Source organism: Pongo abelii, chromosome 11 (assembly GCF_028885655.2).
Source record: "Pongo abelii isolate AG06213 chromosome 11, NHGRI_mPonAbe1-v2.0_pri, whole genome shotgun sequence".
NCBI classification, from domain to species: domain Eukaryota; kingdom Metazoa; phylum Chordata; class Mammalia; order Primates; family Hominidae; genus Pongo; species Pongo abelii.
In genome coordinates, this window is record NC_071996.2 from 59,768,410 (window position 1) to 59,784,777 (window position 16,368).

A 16,368-nucleotide genomic window follows, 5' to 3' on the forward strand; every position below is an offset into this window, starting at 1 on the left:
GTACCCTTTTGACCTGACCCATCAATATTTCAAGATTTCGTAATGTTTTAATTCTATAATCCTCACCCCTCTCTTCTCTGACCCATGTCTATTCTTCCTATGGTTCTTTCTGCCTTCCCCAAAGGCCGTATGCCTTCTTTTCCTCTCCCCTTTTTAGTGTGCAGGTGTTGGTGAGTGAATGAGAAGTGAATCCATTTTATGAGTATTCTAAAAACAACATCAAACATTTGGGTTCATGTTCATACGTTTCTATGGAAGGATCTGTGCCCTGTAATACTAGCTGATTTATATGCTAGGTGCCATTCTGAATACTTTGTATATTAACTGATTGAATCCTCACAATAACTCTATGAGATGAGTACAATCACATCCTCATTCTACATTTGGGAATATATAGGCACAGTGAGGCTGTGCCTTATGCAAGCTCCCCCATCTAGCCAGTGGTAAATCCAAAGCTGGCACCTGAATGCCCTGACTCCAGAGTCTGTCCTCTTATCAACTACACCTTGAGGCCTCTAGACATTTAGCCACCACTCTGGCCCTGTAAGCCCTGCTTTTACAGGTCTCCACCAGCTTAAATTCAAGCATGTTCTGATGGGAAATTATCTGCTTACCTGAGTTTAGTTTTCTCATAACTGGGCCCCATATTTGAAGCTCTTCTCATTTCATTGGTTTGCTAACAAATGTCTTCTCTTTGTAGAGGAAATTTTAAGTGAGCAACAAATACATCACACCAAAATTGGCATTGCAGTGACAGTTAAGATTCTTGATGAGAGACTGCATTCAGAAAAATTTAATGGCATTCCATGCTTAATTTCCTTTGGAAAGTAATTATCTATAAATGATGTAAAAATAGGATACTCAACAACTAGTTTAAATAGGTAACTTCTGAGCTGAGGTCTGGGTGAAGAATATTCCCAAGCAAATGGAACAAGAAATACAAATGTCCTAATGAAGAAATGAGCTTGGCATATTCAAGGTAAAGAAATAAGTTCACTTTGACTTATGGGTGCTGACCATGGGGAGAGTTATAAAAGATTCATTTGGGGAGAAAGAAAAAAGCAAGTTTTTCTAAAGTTTTGTTCATCGCTTAAAGATTGTAGGCATAATTCTCAGTACAAGGTGAAGCCAATGAAGAATATTAAATAGGAACAAAAATGTTTCAAAACATTTTGAAAGCTCATTCTGGCCACTGTGTAGAGAATGGATATTAGGAAGATGAAAAAGGAAGTAGGGAGGCCAGTTAGGAGGCTACTATAGTTGTCCAAGTACCAGGGAGGTGCCAGGGTAAATGGAAGAAATGGTCAGCTTCATCATAGATTGTGCACATGGAACATGTAAGACTTGCCATCAGATAAGATGTGAAGAGAATAAGAATGACACCAATCAGAAACAAACCCTAGGACTGGTATCTGAACAACTTGGTGGGTGGTAGGCTCAAAACTGGAGGAGCAGGTTTGGAATTGCAGTTGAGTTTTGATTTTGTCCATATAAATTTGAGATGAAAATTAGATATTCATGCACAGAAAGTAGAATACAGAACCAAATATGGGTTACTTATTTAAAAATTTTCTCTCTGCCTGCACGGAGCACAGAGTATGTTAGTAATGGCCTCCAACACAGTCCAAACTATTAGACAACATGGGTGGAGTGTCTTAGAAGGGGTGTTACGAGCTTGATTAAAGCAGTTGCAACTGCTTGTTCAAGTGCTTGCAGTTAACATCCATAATGTCATTTCTTTGAATTTAGCAAATCTGAATGTAAATTCAGATTCATTAACAGCCTTGAGAATATTAGGTCAGTAACTGTCAAACCATTTTGAAGATGGCTTATGTAGAAATAAATTTTTCATCACAACTCAGTACATGTGTAATCACACATATAACTACAGTAGACATTTTATCAAATAACATGTGGAATAGATTCTAATACCTTCTTTTCTATGTTATTTATATTTTAGATCCTGGGCAATCTCAATAAATTGATTTAGTGATTGATTCACTAAAGGAATCTACAGTTCTCAGTTTGAAAAACCCCAGCTAGGTGTATCTTAATTGCTTGCCACTGCCTAGTAGAGTGATGCTTCCCAAACTGTCTGAAAAGGACTTTTTTCCCCTAATTTCCAATTTTTTATTGACCTACCCCTTTGTAAATTATAATCAATATTAATTACCCAAAAAGGAAAGTAGATATATAAAACACAAACCCATTTTTATTATATATAAAATATATATGGCTGGGTACGGTGGCTCACGCCTGTAATCCCAACACTTTGGGAGGCCAAGGCAGGCAGATCACCTGAAGTCAGGAGTTCAAGACCAGCCTGTCCAACATAGCAAAACCCTGTCTCTACTAAAAATACAAAAAAATTAGCCGGGAGTGGTGGTAGGTGCCTGTAATCCCAGCTACTCAGGAGGCTGAGGCAAAGAATCTCTTGAACCCGGGAGGCGAAGGTTGCAGTGAGCCGAGATCACACCACTGCACTCCAGCCTGGGCAACAAGAGCAAAACTCTGTCTCAAAAAAAAAAAAAACAAAACATATATATTTATATATATGCATATGTATCTACATGTATATAAAAACAGTAAATAAATAATAAATTTATAAATTTGACAAATTGCTATAAAGTTTCAAAATATTTTTTCTCAATTTCTATTGCTATCTCCCTGTAGACAGCAGGGTCTGTGGCCTACACTTTGAGCAGCATTAGTGGAGCTTGGGTGCCTGAGAGTTTGGAAAGAAGAAAGGTGTGTCTCGATGTATCCTTGCCCAAGGATATATCCAATGCCAGGAAGTACACCTGTCCCCTGTGGGGGAATTCAAGGCAATGCAGGATCAGTTTTAGCAGAGAATGTAATTCAGAGACTGGCATTGAGCAGAGATGGCAGGCGTGGTGGGTCCTCTCCAACTCCCCTGGGTAGAGATAAGTAAGAGACTCAAGAGTAGAGATAAGTAAGAGACTAAGAGCCTCCTGAAGAGTTCCTGTAAATTAGAGATCAGCAAAGACAGCGGACAAAAATTTTCTCTAGGATGCCTCACCAAACAAGGAGTTTAAAGATAAGAATCTGAGTCCAGAATCTGACAGGCCTTGACACTACTGTTCCCTAAAATTTGCCTTTTAGGACTCAAAGAAAAGGGAAGTAACAGGCAAGGGTGAGATCAAGAGATCCAAAGACATGCAGAAATAGAAGTCAGATGGCCTATTTTGGTCCCAGGGTATTATGAGGCTCTCTGAAGTTCTGCAAGAGGCTCTCTGAAAGTCTGCAATCATCTACAAAATAATAAGGGGCCAAGCAGTGATCTGCCTTACCATTAGCAATGTCTACTATGCATTCAGTTTCCAGGGCATGTTAGTTCTTCATCTGAATCTAATTCAGGCAAAAAGATTAGGTCCAATCAGTTGCTTGCTGTGAATGAGGAGGTTGAGAGGCCCAAGTAGGATTTCAAAATTTGACAGGTAGGCCAGGGGCAATGGATCTCTAAGAATTGCTCACTATATGAAGCCAACAGAATTAAAAAGATAGAGTAAATGAGATATCAGGGAAGAAGTAGATCACCCATATCCCTTCCTAGTATGGAATAGACCAAGTGATTTACTGCCCTGCCAAGAGGAGTTACAGTCAGGCAGTAGAGAGTCAAAGTAAATATTAGGTTTTCATTTCCTTCATGACATGGCATTTAGCAAAATTTCTGACATTTCTATGAGCATTCTAAATAATCACTTGGCTAACTTTAAGTAACTGGACAAGTGACATCTAACTCCTAGCAAACTTCAAGGTCTCCTAAAAAGCAACAGTAGACATCTTTCTGCAAACTTTTATAACTTGTATCTGCTGCAGATAAAAATTGTTTCCTTAGCATTACTTAGGAGGCATTATGTAAAATTAAATGGCACGCCAAGCTAACATCCCTCAAGGAATCCTAGACATAACCATCCAGCATTAACTGGTACTGCAGCAATATTTCAGGCTGGTACACTGGATATAAGTGGGGGTCCATGCTCAACAAGGACCCAAAATTTTTGGCACATTGAACAGTTGTATGTTATCCCCCACCCCCCAAATTTTTAAGTTACAAATGAAACCCATCTGTAAACAATCCAGTATTATTGGGACCTATCCTTACAAAACAGAAAATCCTACCAGGTAGCAATCAAGGTTGGACTAAAATTTTATATTCTTTAACTAACCTCTCCCTATATCCCTTCTCTCCTACCCTTTCCAAATCTAGTGCTCTATAGCACTATAGGGTCACTATAGTTAACAATAGTTTATTATATATTTTCAAGTAGCTATCAGAGAGGATTTTGAATGTTCCCAATACAGATAAATGATAAATGTTTGAGGTGATTGATATGCTAATTACCCTGATTTGATCACTACACACTTTATGTATCAAATATCACTATGTACCCCATAAATATATACAATTATTATGTGTCATTTAAAAATTTTAAGTGATTGGGTTGATTATTCTGACAGTAAATTATACTAACAATTTTTAAAGAATTTAGATATCAGGTAGATCTTAGAAATATCTTCACAGGGCAAAGCTCAAAAAGGTTAAGTAACTTATCTAACCTGGCTAGGAAAAGCAGAGCTCGGATTAAAGGCTGTTGTATGTAACTTTAATGCTATGCTTATTTCACTGTGCCTCTCACCTCTCCGAATCAGGAACAGTGTGTACAATGTCCATAGACAATAACCACGCCAGTCAGAAATTCCACCAAGAATCAGCTACACAGAGAGCTCCCTGTTTTCTCACCTAACATAGTCCTAGGATCTTATTTTAAAACAAAGTGTCTGAAAGTAGAGCAATAGCATGCATGCATAGGAGGATTCTCCTCTTCCCCAAAATAAAACAATATAAAATTCCAGACTATGTTTTGAGCAGATGCTGCTTCCCTTAGGTCCTGGCAGCAAATGAATGAGAATTTTCATAGGGATCTGGGCCAGGTGGGAAGTGAATGCAGGTTTGGGTACCCATCCTGCTGCCACTGGGGACTGAGAAAGATAATCCAGGCCCCTTTGACTTCATAAAGCTGCTATGGCGATAGGGACAGGTGGTGTAGTAAAGAATGCTCTTTAAACTCTAGGTCTGAATGGACCACAAGTAGAAATCTTATTATTATTATTTTTTTGAGACAGAGTCTCACTGTGTCACCAGGCTGGAGTGCAGTGCCGTGATCTCTGCTCACTGCAACCTCTGCCTCCCAGGTTCAAGTGATTCTCCTGCCTCGGCCTCCGGAATAGCTGGGGCTACAGGCACACACACACGCCCAGTTGATTTTTGTATTTTTAGTAGAGATGGGGTTTCACCATGTTGGCCAGGATGGCCTTGATCTCTCAGTCTCATGATCCTACCACCTCGGCCTCCCAAAGTGCTGAGATTACAGGCGTGAGCCACCACACCCAGCCAGGAATCTTTTTCTACTACATTGTATACCACTAGCCAAGTGGACTTTAGCAGGCCACGCTTCATACACCTACATGACCCTGTGAGTCTTCCCATGACAGGGGAGAGGACTGTCCCAAAGGTGCCATCCCCAAAGGATACCCTTAGGAGATGGCTTAGTCCTTTTGGGCTGCTATAACAAAATGCCTTAGACTAGATCATTTATAAATAGCATATATTTATTGATCACAGTTTTGGAGGCTGGGAAGTCCAAGATCAAGGCACTAGCAGATTCGGTGTCTAGTGGCAGCTCACTGTCTGCTTCAAAGGTGGCACCTTGTTACTGTGACCTTACATGGTAGAAGGGCAAAAGGGGCTCACAAACACTCTCCAGCCTCTTTCATATGAGCACTACTCCTACTTAAGAAGGCTCCACCCTCATGATCTTATCACAAAGGCCCCACCTCCTAATACTACCATCTTAGGGTTAGGTTTCAAAATATGAATTTTGGATTGACACATACATTCAGACCATGCAGGGGACAATACCCTGTCATTGTCAAACAAGCGTTAATGCCCTGAAAATATGACCCTTCCAGCCTGGTCAGGAGATGAAACTGCTATCTCCAAGAACAGAAGACTACATGGAGGGGGTTTGCTTCTCACAGATAGTTTCACTAAACAGACTCCTCAAGAACACTCCACACCAATACTTTACCCTCATGCAAAAATGCCATTGTTAACCAAGTAATTAATATGATGCTAAATTCTATTAATTGAGAGGTAGTTTGCAGATTTCAGTGATAATGATCTATCATCTAGATAACTATCCTCATTTTGTTCTCTAAGCCTTCCCATACCCAAAGCTCTGCCTCCTTCTAGCATTTTTTAAAGAACGTAATCTATGGAATGAGCTACTTATTTTCTAATATCACATTGCTGTTTGTTAGCTGTGCAACCATAGAAAAGTTACCTAGGGTCTTTGTTCTTTAGTTTCCTTGTCTCTTAAGTGGGAATAAAAATTAGTTCTATACTTCAGGGTTGTTGTAAAGACTACATAAAACATGCATGAAGAATGTTTAGAACAGAGACTGGCATAGAACAAGCGCTTAGATGATGGTTGCTCTTACAGGTATGTCAAGAGCTGAGCTGAGCACCCAAGTATCAAAGTAGTCAATTAAAATGATAAGCCAAAATGAAAGCAGTAGTCAAGCCTTAATCCCTTACTGCAACAGGATCAGCAGGAGGCTGAAGAGGAGACGGCACTGGCTCCTCCTATGTTCCATTTTCCCCTCTGGAATGTTGCTGAGTGGTGGATCAGAGCAGAGCAGAGCAGGCAAGAGGGGCATCTCACTGCCTGCCCAAGGAACCCCGCACAAAAGGCTCCTTCTGTTATGTGGCCCTGGGATCCAGAGTAAGAAAGGGAAAGGCTAGGAGTGGGAAAGCACTGAATAGTGAGTCAGAGTCGAGCAAATTGTCTTCAAGACCCATTCCATCTCCAATAAAGTGGTCCTGGCAGAGGTTTTGGCCTGAATGGAGGCACCTGAGTTAGGAATGCAGATAGGCAGAAGAGCAAGTCCTGCAGCCGAGTGGAAGGTCTGAGACCTGGACCGCAACTCCCTTTAGAGACTTCAACACACTGGCTGGGCACCAAGTCTGAGTGAGAAAGCAGGTTTCCCCCATGGGCCCCACTAGGTAGAGCCTTTGTATTACCTGTGGTTGGGCCTGAAAGATCACACATAGGATGTGGACCAGGAGCTTATTTCCTGGGTTGTTACACTCTCTCACACACACATCACACCACACACACACACACACACTTCACTTGTATAAGATCCTCTGGAGCAATGTAGATGCTACTGAGGTTTCACTGGGGAGAGAGAGAGTGTTACTTCACACAACTAACAGGGAAATAAAAGAGTTCTTGATACTACTTCTGGCCTCCAAGTTTCTTTTCCTTTTTTTTTTCCCTCCTCTAAGTCTTTTTAAAAATTGTGTAAAATACATAGAATATAAAAATGTACCATCTTAACCATTTTTAAGTGTACAGGCCCATAGTGTTACCATACATTCACATTGGTGTGCAGTCTCCACGACTCTTTTTACCTTGCAAAAATAAAACTCCATACCCATTAATCAGCAACCTCCCATTCCCCACTCCCGTCTCCTGTAACTGTTTTCCAGTACCTCCTAGCCTTGCCGGTTTGTCCACTTTAATTTCTTTCATCCCTATTGTGTGAAGTAATTTTTCCTCTTCAGCATTCCTAAGGCCAAACTTGTCATCTCAGTCTCTCTGCTTCTTAAAAACAAAGTTCCAAATCCTGCACCCCCAGCGTTAATGGGCACACTCTCTTAGAGGGGACTTCAGCAAATACATTTAATACCAAGTATTCTTTTCAAATTATTTTACCCATTCTAAATGGCTTATCAATTTTTTCCAAACATAAATTATGTTTTTACCACAGGACTCCTAGGAGCAAAGTTCCTCTCATTTCAGTATGAAATGAAATTATAGTGACCAGGAATTCAGGAAAAAAAAAAGATCACTGCATTTATAGCCACATTTCTGGAGCAATCATCAATACCTTTGAACATGAAGTATGCACATTCAATATATTGTATTTTCAAAGTTTTGTGTGTGTGTTTGGCCCTCTAGGTGATGTGTTGACATTTTTAGATTCTCATGTGGAATGTAACGTTGGTTGGTTGGAACCTCTTCTGGAAAGAGTTTATTTAAGTAGAAAGAAAGTGGCCTGTCCAGTAATCGAAGTCATCAATGATAAGGATATGAGGTAATATTTACACATTCCACAAGATACTTTCAAGCACATCTTTAATCACAAGCAGCAGAAAGTGCTGAGTATATGCCTAATATGTGTGTTTTTTGAAAATCCAAGACATACACAGTTTATCTACTTAAATAAATGGAAAAACATGGTCGATATCTTGGGATCAGAGTCTGCTGATGCAATAATCTATCTGGTCACTACAAATTCTTAACTCTAAATACCAATAAATCCTAACACTCATGACCTAGTTTTTTCCCCTTTATATTTAGCTGAACCCCAAATATTTATTTACCTCAAATTTAGTTCTTATTTCTGTGGGAAGCGTATATGTGCTTTTAAGTTGCTCTTGTATTTTTTTTCTTCAAAACTGGCTAGGATATTATTAAAATAAAAGTATAAGTTAAGCACAAATAATCAAGCCAATTAGTTACTAATGCAAATTGTACTTGTAAACATTCTTGAACTATTATTAAAAGGTGGTGATCTAAACTCATCATAAGCACTTGTTTCATTCATTTGATTACATCGTAAAGCCAAATTGATAAAGTATATAAAGATGTATATAATCCCAGATAACACTTTGTCTTTCATTTCCTGGATTAGTTACATGACAGTGGATAACTTTCAAAGAGGCATCTTTGTGTGGCCCATGAACTTTGGTTGGAGAACAATTCCTCCAGATGTCATTGCAAAAAACAGAATTAAAGAAACGGATACAATAAGGTAAGTGTGGGAAATTTAAGACTAGAAAGCAGGCATGTATCTTTTTGTAAAAGCATTAAAAAAATTCTACAAAACAGCTGTATCTTGTTATTCTATAGAACATTAAGAATTACAGTTCTAGCCAAGAGATTACCAAAGCAAACACAGTGTTCTTGAGAAATTTGTTCCCAAAACTCATTCTTCACTGGTCATTTGTACCCCACTCAGGCCTGAACACAGAAAAATTCACTAATGCTATCCTGTCCCCTAGGATTTGCAACCTAAGAAACACAAACTAGCAAAATGTGCTGCATACATACTATATAAACACATGTAATATTAAAGTAAACGTAAGTGCAAATTAAAAGTAAATAATGGTAATAGAAATATCATTCTAATGATAGCAATGGTTAGGATTTTCTTTTACAGCCTAATCCTACCCCTCCATGAGAAAAGTGCCAAATTATATGAATAAATTTACAAATCGATTCAGAAGCTGGATATGAATTCAAGTTTGGGCTTTTATTTCCAAGAAACTGCATTGAAGAACACAGCTTAGACTTGAAGCTGAAGTGGAGGCTTCCCATTACTTCTTCGGAATCTAGGCCCACAGGACAAGCATTCAGCCAGCCACAGCAAGAGCTGCAGGGGGCTTAAACTTTCCCTGTTGTAGTTACCACTTAAGCAGACACAAGCCAGCCAGCCCCAACAGAAAGCCAAGCCCAGACCGTGCACCGAAGCGTGTTTTCCCCAAACTTACCCCTCAATCAGTCATACCCGCCTTCCTTGCCAGGTGTGATGCCTTCAGAATTATTCCACCAAGCAAAGAAGTGAAGGTTCTACCATTTATTGAGCACTCTGTGCCAGGCACCTAACTCTCTTCCTAACTCTAGGAGGGAGGTGGAAGTATTCACCTTAAAGAGATGAGGAAATTTAGACTTTAAAGCATTAAGTAGTTTTCCCAGGGATACACAGCTAATCAAAGAAGAATTTGAGACTCAAACCCAGATCTACCTGGATTTAACACTCTTACTCTGAACTTACACCTGAAGAACCTCTGCTTTTTCCAAACTCTCATGTTGAGGGCCAATGTAGTGGTTGAGTTCAGACTATATTCAACATAATGTTAGGAAGAGAATGCGTTCTGGATAGTCTAGTAGGAAAATTGAGAGCAGAAAGAAAATGAACATAAATGGTGGCGGAGGGGAGAGAGGTGTGGGACAGGAATTATCTCCCCCTTGAGATCACTGTATACCCTAAGCACAAAGCAGGCTCTCCACAGAAACTACTTTAGCTGGCTGAGTGGTGACCACCATAGGAAGTGATTCCAGTCTTGGCTAACTGCTGACTAAAATGTAGTTTCTATCCTCCATGATCAATATTATTAGTGAAGGCTGTGGAGACAGTTTGAATCTCAACTCTACCACTGAGAAGTAGTATGAGCTTGAAAAGGTTACTTATCATCTTGAGCCTCTGTTTCCTTATTTTTACATAAAGACTCACAAAAGAAGCTGCTACTTAGATTGTTTTAAGAACTGAATCAGATAATATATAAAGTGCTTCGAAAGGTGCTTGCCATATAACACACTGTCAATAAAGTTTGTGTGTGGTTGTGAGGCAGGAGAATAGGGTCTGGAGGCAAGAACCTTAAGGCCAATTCATGCCGACTTCCTAAAGCTGAATCAAGGAAAAACACCAAGGTCTGGGGGCAGGGAACCTAAGGCCAATTCCTGCTGACTTCCCAAACCTGGATCAAAAGGAAAACACCTGGGTCTAGGGGCAGGGGCTCTAAGGCCGATTAGCACCCACTTCCTAAAGCTAAACCAGAAGGAAAACCCCATTTCCCCACACCCGAGTAACAAAGGATCAAAGGCTACTCTCCCTACAGCCCTCCCCTTCCACCACGTCTCAGACGGAAAGGGAGAGTCTCTGCCTTGGACTGGCCAAGCAGGGACCTTCCCTTCATCTGCATAGGGCGCCAATTCACCTCAGCCTTTCATTAGCCAACAAAATCCTCCATCCAGATAAGGGGCAGCCGGTAGGGACCTCGAAAGGAGTACTTGAAACCCAGAAAACTTGGTAACCCGGCCCTTGAACCGTTTGCTCCGGCCCACTCACACCCTGTGGAGCGCTTTCCCGCTTTAACGAATCCCTGCTTGTGCCGCTTCGTTCATGTGTTTCGTTCCTTTGTTAGTGTGTTTTGTTCAATTCTTTGTTCAAAATACCCAGAACGTGGACAACTCACACTCACGGCCTTCCTTCCAGTAACGGCTGAGAGGCCGTACAGTGGAGTGAGTGGCACAGCGTCCCCTCAGACTGCCCAGAGCAAACCCAAGGTGTCTACTGTCCTTGGGAAAGTTTCTTACCTTCTCCGTGTTGCCGATTCCTAAGAGCTTGCTTGGAGGTTCTAGCAGGGGGCGCAGCTACTCATATACCCTTGACGGAAGACCCGCCCTCCTCTATCGGGGATGGTCGTCCTCTTCCACAGAGCGCGCAGCTTTCGGGAGGGACGCACATGGTGAAGCGGTGAGGCAGGAAGAAGACACCCTCCTAGCCAGCTAGATCAGCCGAATCAACCCTGGCAATCAATGGGGTGACAGATGTTGCAGCCAGATCGCCCTCACATCCAGTGTTGCAGATTCTGGATAATCGTACACACTTAAAAGATTTTTTGTGAAGTCTGGGCTGGAATATATATATAATACTTACAATAGTGCCTGATACTCCCTTAGCCCTGAATAAGTGTTAAAAATAACATTCCTGGACAGTTTGTGTCACAGTATAAAGGACAAATAATACTAGTTCCAGGATGCATCTTTGCTGAACCTAATCAAGCTCTGCCACCATGATCTGGGGATCTCATCACTTAAGCCCTATTTATGACTCCATCCCAGGGCTTCCCTGCATCAGGTAGCTATTCTGAAAAGTCTCCTACCTCCAGTACAGATGTACAGAGGAACAACTCTGAAAGTCGAGCTTTCATGAGATGCAAGTTTAAAAAACAAACTTTTCTTTTTGTAGGTGCCCTGTCATGGCTGGTGGATTGTTTTCTATTGACAAAAGTTACTTTTTTGAACTCGGAACATACGACCCTGGCCTTGATGTTTGGGGTGGGGAAAATATGGAGCTCTCATTCAAGGTATTACCAGGTGTTTCCCAAATTTTCTTTACAATAATGAGTTAATCAATTTTAAATGGTTTGATTTTACTACCATAATCAGATATGTGACTGCCACTGAGAGGAAATTTCACAGAAATTTTAGGGTCTCCGGATTAATTTTTTCATATCTCAGATTGAATTTGGAAGAATCAATTGCTGTCATGAAATTTATTAGCATTCCGTAATATTTCACAACACCATTTCTGCCTGTAAATATGGGGGAAATGACTTTCTGCCACTCAGAGTAAATGCTGTGGGAGTCATACGTGCTACAAAATAACTCTCCTGGAACATCTGTCTAGAAGATTGGAAAGAATAGACTCAATCTGTAATGGATCATCTTAGAGAACACAAATGACAGAAGGACATAAAAATACCTCTAAAGCAGGTCACCAACAGGTCAGGTGTGCCTCATAGTACAGCTCCTTTGGGCACTTTATACAATCTATTATACAATCATTGATTACAATCTATTATACAATCATTGATTAACTTCTGAGAAAGCTTTGGCAACAGCAGTAGTAGAGAGTGTCCAAAAAGTAATTGCTTTCCTATTGGGTGGGTGTTCTGTATGTATGTAAAAGGGTGTAATTTTGGAGCTGCTGATCATGAAGAATGGTTTTGAGTTGTGTTCCACAAGCCTTTTGGTTCTTCCCAAAAATGAGAGTAGAGGAATGTGAACAAATGGGCATCTATACTTCTTTCCCTGATTCAACCAAAACAAGAACTCATATTTTACAAAATGGGATTCTGTGAATATTTATTTACAAATTAAAAAAAAAATTTACATTGCAGGTTAGGAAATGAAAAAATTACATTTTACTAATCCTAAAATGATCCACAGCAATATACAAAATTAAATAAGCCTGTTGAGTTTGATTTTCTATTGCAAAAGTGTTTTTGAAGTTGAGTATTGCTTCAGGTAGGGGGAAACAAGGTGGTTTCTTGTCATTGTTAAGTGCCCATGATTTGTGGATAATCATTTGATAATTGATGCTTATCATCAAATTCTTCCAGGTGTGGATGTGTGGTGGTGAAATTGAGATCATTCCCTGCTCCCGAGTGGGCCATATATTCAGAAATGACAATCCATATTCCTTCCCCAAAGACCGGATGAAGACAGTGGAGCGGAACTTGGTGCGGGTTGCTGAGGTCTGGCTGGATGAGTATAAGGAGCTGTTCTATGGCCATGGAGACCACCTCATCGACCAAGGGCTAGATGCTGGCAACCTCACCCAGCAAAGGGAGCTGCGAAAGAAACTGAAGTGCAAAAGTTTCAAATGGTACTTGGAGAATGTCTTTCCTGACTTAAAAGCTCCCATTGTGAGAGCTAGTGGTGTGGTAAGTTCAAGTGGCAATTTAAAATCTTACTCCATAAAAACAAAACACAAAACCTCTTTCAAAAATGTGTGGGAAGAGTGAATAATTACATTATAAATAAACACCAAGTATGAGCAAAGATGGGACAAAGCATGGCTGAGAATTAAATATAGGTAAACTTGAGGAAGGCTACCAAGTGGTCATGTTCATTGATTAACTCAACAGGTATCTATTGAGTATGCGTAGATCTGGGAGTATTTCAGACTTGGATTACAGAGTGATGAATGAAGTAGACTTGATCCCTTCCTTGTGGAGCTTAATTTGGGTAGGGAAGAAAGATTATAAACAAATAAGCAAGTTAAGTGTAAATACAAAATATAATAGCTCTCATTTAGGGAAAAGGCCACAACTGATGACTCCTCAGTTAGAGTGGCCGAGAAATCCTCTCTGAGGAGACTTTGTAACTCAGGCCTAAAACACTAAGTGTCAGTCAGCCAAGCTCTAAAGAAGAGTGCTAGGCAGAGGGTAAAAGTCATGTAAAGCCCTAAGACAGGTCAGTGTTCTCCATCCAAGCACTGGAAAGAAGACGAATGTTGTTGTCAGGGTGTGAAGGAGGGAAGAATGGAGCCAGATGAAGGTGAAGAGGAAGGAAGGAGCCAGATCACACAGGTCCTTGTAAGCAAAGTAAGGATTTTCTTTCTTTCTTTCCTTCTTTCCTTCCTTGCTTCCTTCTTTCTTCTGAAAGTAGTGGGAAGTTATTGAGCAGAGTTAAGCAAGGGGGTGATAAGATTTAATTAGGGTTTGTAAAGATTTCAAAGAGGGACTTAAAATAACAGAAAATATCAGAGAATAGCAGATAACATTCCAGGGCATGAAGGACGGTATCCAAAGGGAAGAAGCTAAGCCAGATAAGGTGGGCAGAGTACAAGGCTAAGGAAACATCAAGGAAGAGGAGAAGCTGGGGGAAAGCCCCATTTCAAACCCCTTCTAGGAGTGAAGCTGCATTTGAAGAGGATGGTAAGACATGTGGGTTTAAATATGATTAGTCAAGCCTTCAGCTGGGGTTCTTAGCCAGTCATGCTTATTTCTAATCTTTTATTTCTAATTTAATTTGACTTATAACTATCCCCAATGTTTTTGTTTTATTTCAGCTTCCTTTTTCTTCATCCAAGAAATACTTTAAAAATGTGACCATTAGTTATCCTGCCCTTTTAGGCCAAATTTTTTCAGTTCTTCTAGAGAGTGGATTATATCATGCTTTCTGTCTGGAAAATCTCCTGATAGCAAAAACTTATTATAATATTCCCCCTTGAAAGCATTCGGGAAATCTGGGAAAGCTATGAAAGACAGGAAACTAGTCTTAAAAAATGGTTCTTTTTTTAATAAAATTCAACTGATAAATAAGTATATGTGACCTGTTTTTAGGTAACGCACTGTATTATAAAATTGCCATTTTTATCGGTCCAAATAGGATGGCAGCTACTTTAGGTGGCTCAACCTGGTAACTTATCAGACATTTTGGATTTATATACACTGTTCAAATAACAACACGTCAAATGTAACTGTAAAATAAATTTACAATTTTTAATTTCAACCACTGAGCAGATAAAAAAAGAATAAAGGAATTTCCACTATTGTAATTTTTCCCATTCCAACAACACAGAATCTCAATAAGAGTAATACTAAGCTTTAACCACCAGAGGGCACTAGAAAACTACCTTTTGGCTCCACTGTTACACGCTAACTTGTGTGAGTTCCTACGAAATTTCTGAAGAGCTCTCCTAATGAAACAGCCTTCTGCTGATGCCTCCGCTATAGTATATCAAAATGCAGCAAGTATTTTAAAAAGTGATTTTAACAAATTCCTTCTATTTTCCTTTGTTGCCTTCCTTAAACAAATTTCGGTGAAGATGTAGTTTGCTCCCTTCTGAAGCAAACCAGCAGGGAGCTTTACTACCATTTTTAAAAAATTAGAACGTTTCTCCAGGTAATTTAGAACAAATTAAGTAGATCATTATTTTAGATAGACAATCTTGGAAAGTTCCAAGAAAATAAACTCCACAACTTCTTTTTGTTACTTGCTTCGTTTCCCTTCTTTCAACCTCCACTATGGAATTTAAATCCAGTGAAATTTTTGTGTTTTGTAATAAGAACAAATATTTTCTTATTGAACCAACAATATTTGAAGCTAATAATCTCACCAATAATGTATTTTTACACTGGATTAAACTGCTGGCAAACAGTCTATAGCTCCGTTTCCCTTTTTTCAACCTCCACATGTAGGAATTTAAATCCAGTGAAAGTTTTGGTTTTTTGTAATAAGAAGAAATGTTTTCTTATTGAAACGACAATATTTGAAGCTAATAAAAGAATCTCACCAATAATGTATTTTTACACTGGATTAAACCGCTGGCAAATAGCCTAATGTTTAACAATTCTGTCATAAATTGTGTGGAATGTCTACTTCCTAAATTGGAAAATGAAATAATACAACATGGATAATTTAAAATTCATACACTGCCTATTTTTTTAAAGATTAAAATGGTTTACAGTAAAAACATGGATCAATTATTTTTAAGTAAAAGGGAAAATTCTGAAAACAATTAATAATGAAGAATAACAATTCCAAAGCACTTCAGAGACGATGTCTATATGAAGAAAAGTATTAGGTTGGTGTAAAAGTACCTTCCATGGCAAAAACCACAATCAAATAGTTTCCTCAGTAATTTCTAAGAAAAAGGAAAAAAAAAAATCTTCAGGTCAAATGAGGGAGGGACATGGACAGAAAAGTTTTGTCTTTCCTTCCAATGCTTTTCGGTTCTTGGAGGGATTATACAAAATAAACACAAATATCAGTTAACGGGGGGTTCCCAAACACTGTCCTGACCAATGTTACTTGTGCCGTCTCAGAGTTCCATGGTCAAGCACATTTGAGAAACATTTGTACAACATTCTGACAGCAAGCTGAACATTAACACCCTGAAGATTTTGAGAAGTTCTGG

At 39.5% G+C, this 16,368-nt stretch overlaps 1 protein-coding gene across 3 annotated transcripts in view; it reads left to right on the plus strand.

The window, feature by feature from the left end:
- GALNT5 (polypeptide N-acetylgalactosaminyltransferase 5) overlaps positions 1-16,368 on the plus strand; it is a 53,897-nt gene that overhangs the window by 30,110 nt on the left and 7,419 nt on the right. For all 3 annotated transcript variants that reach the window (XM_024243819.3, XM_002812495.6, XM_063712818.1), the window contains 4 exons: positions 8,052-8,187; positions 8,788-8,907; positions 11,908-12,025; positions 13,064-13,387. In XM_024243819.3, the coding sequence (XP_024099587.2) occupies positions 8,052-8,187; positions 8,788-8,907; positions 11,908-12,025; positions 13,064-13,387 (698 nt within the window). The remainder of the gene's footprint in view (positions 1-8,051; positions 8,188-8,787; positions 8,908-11,907; positions 12,026-13,063; positions 13,388-16,368) is intronic.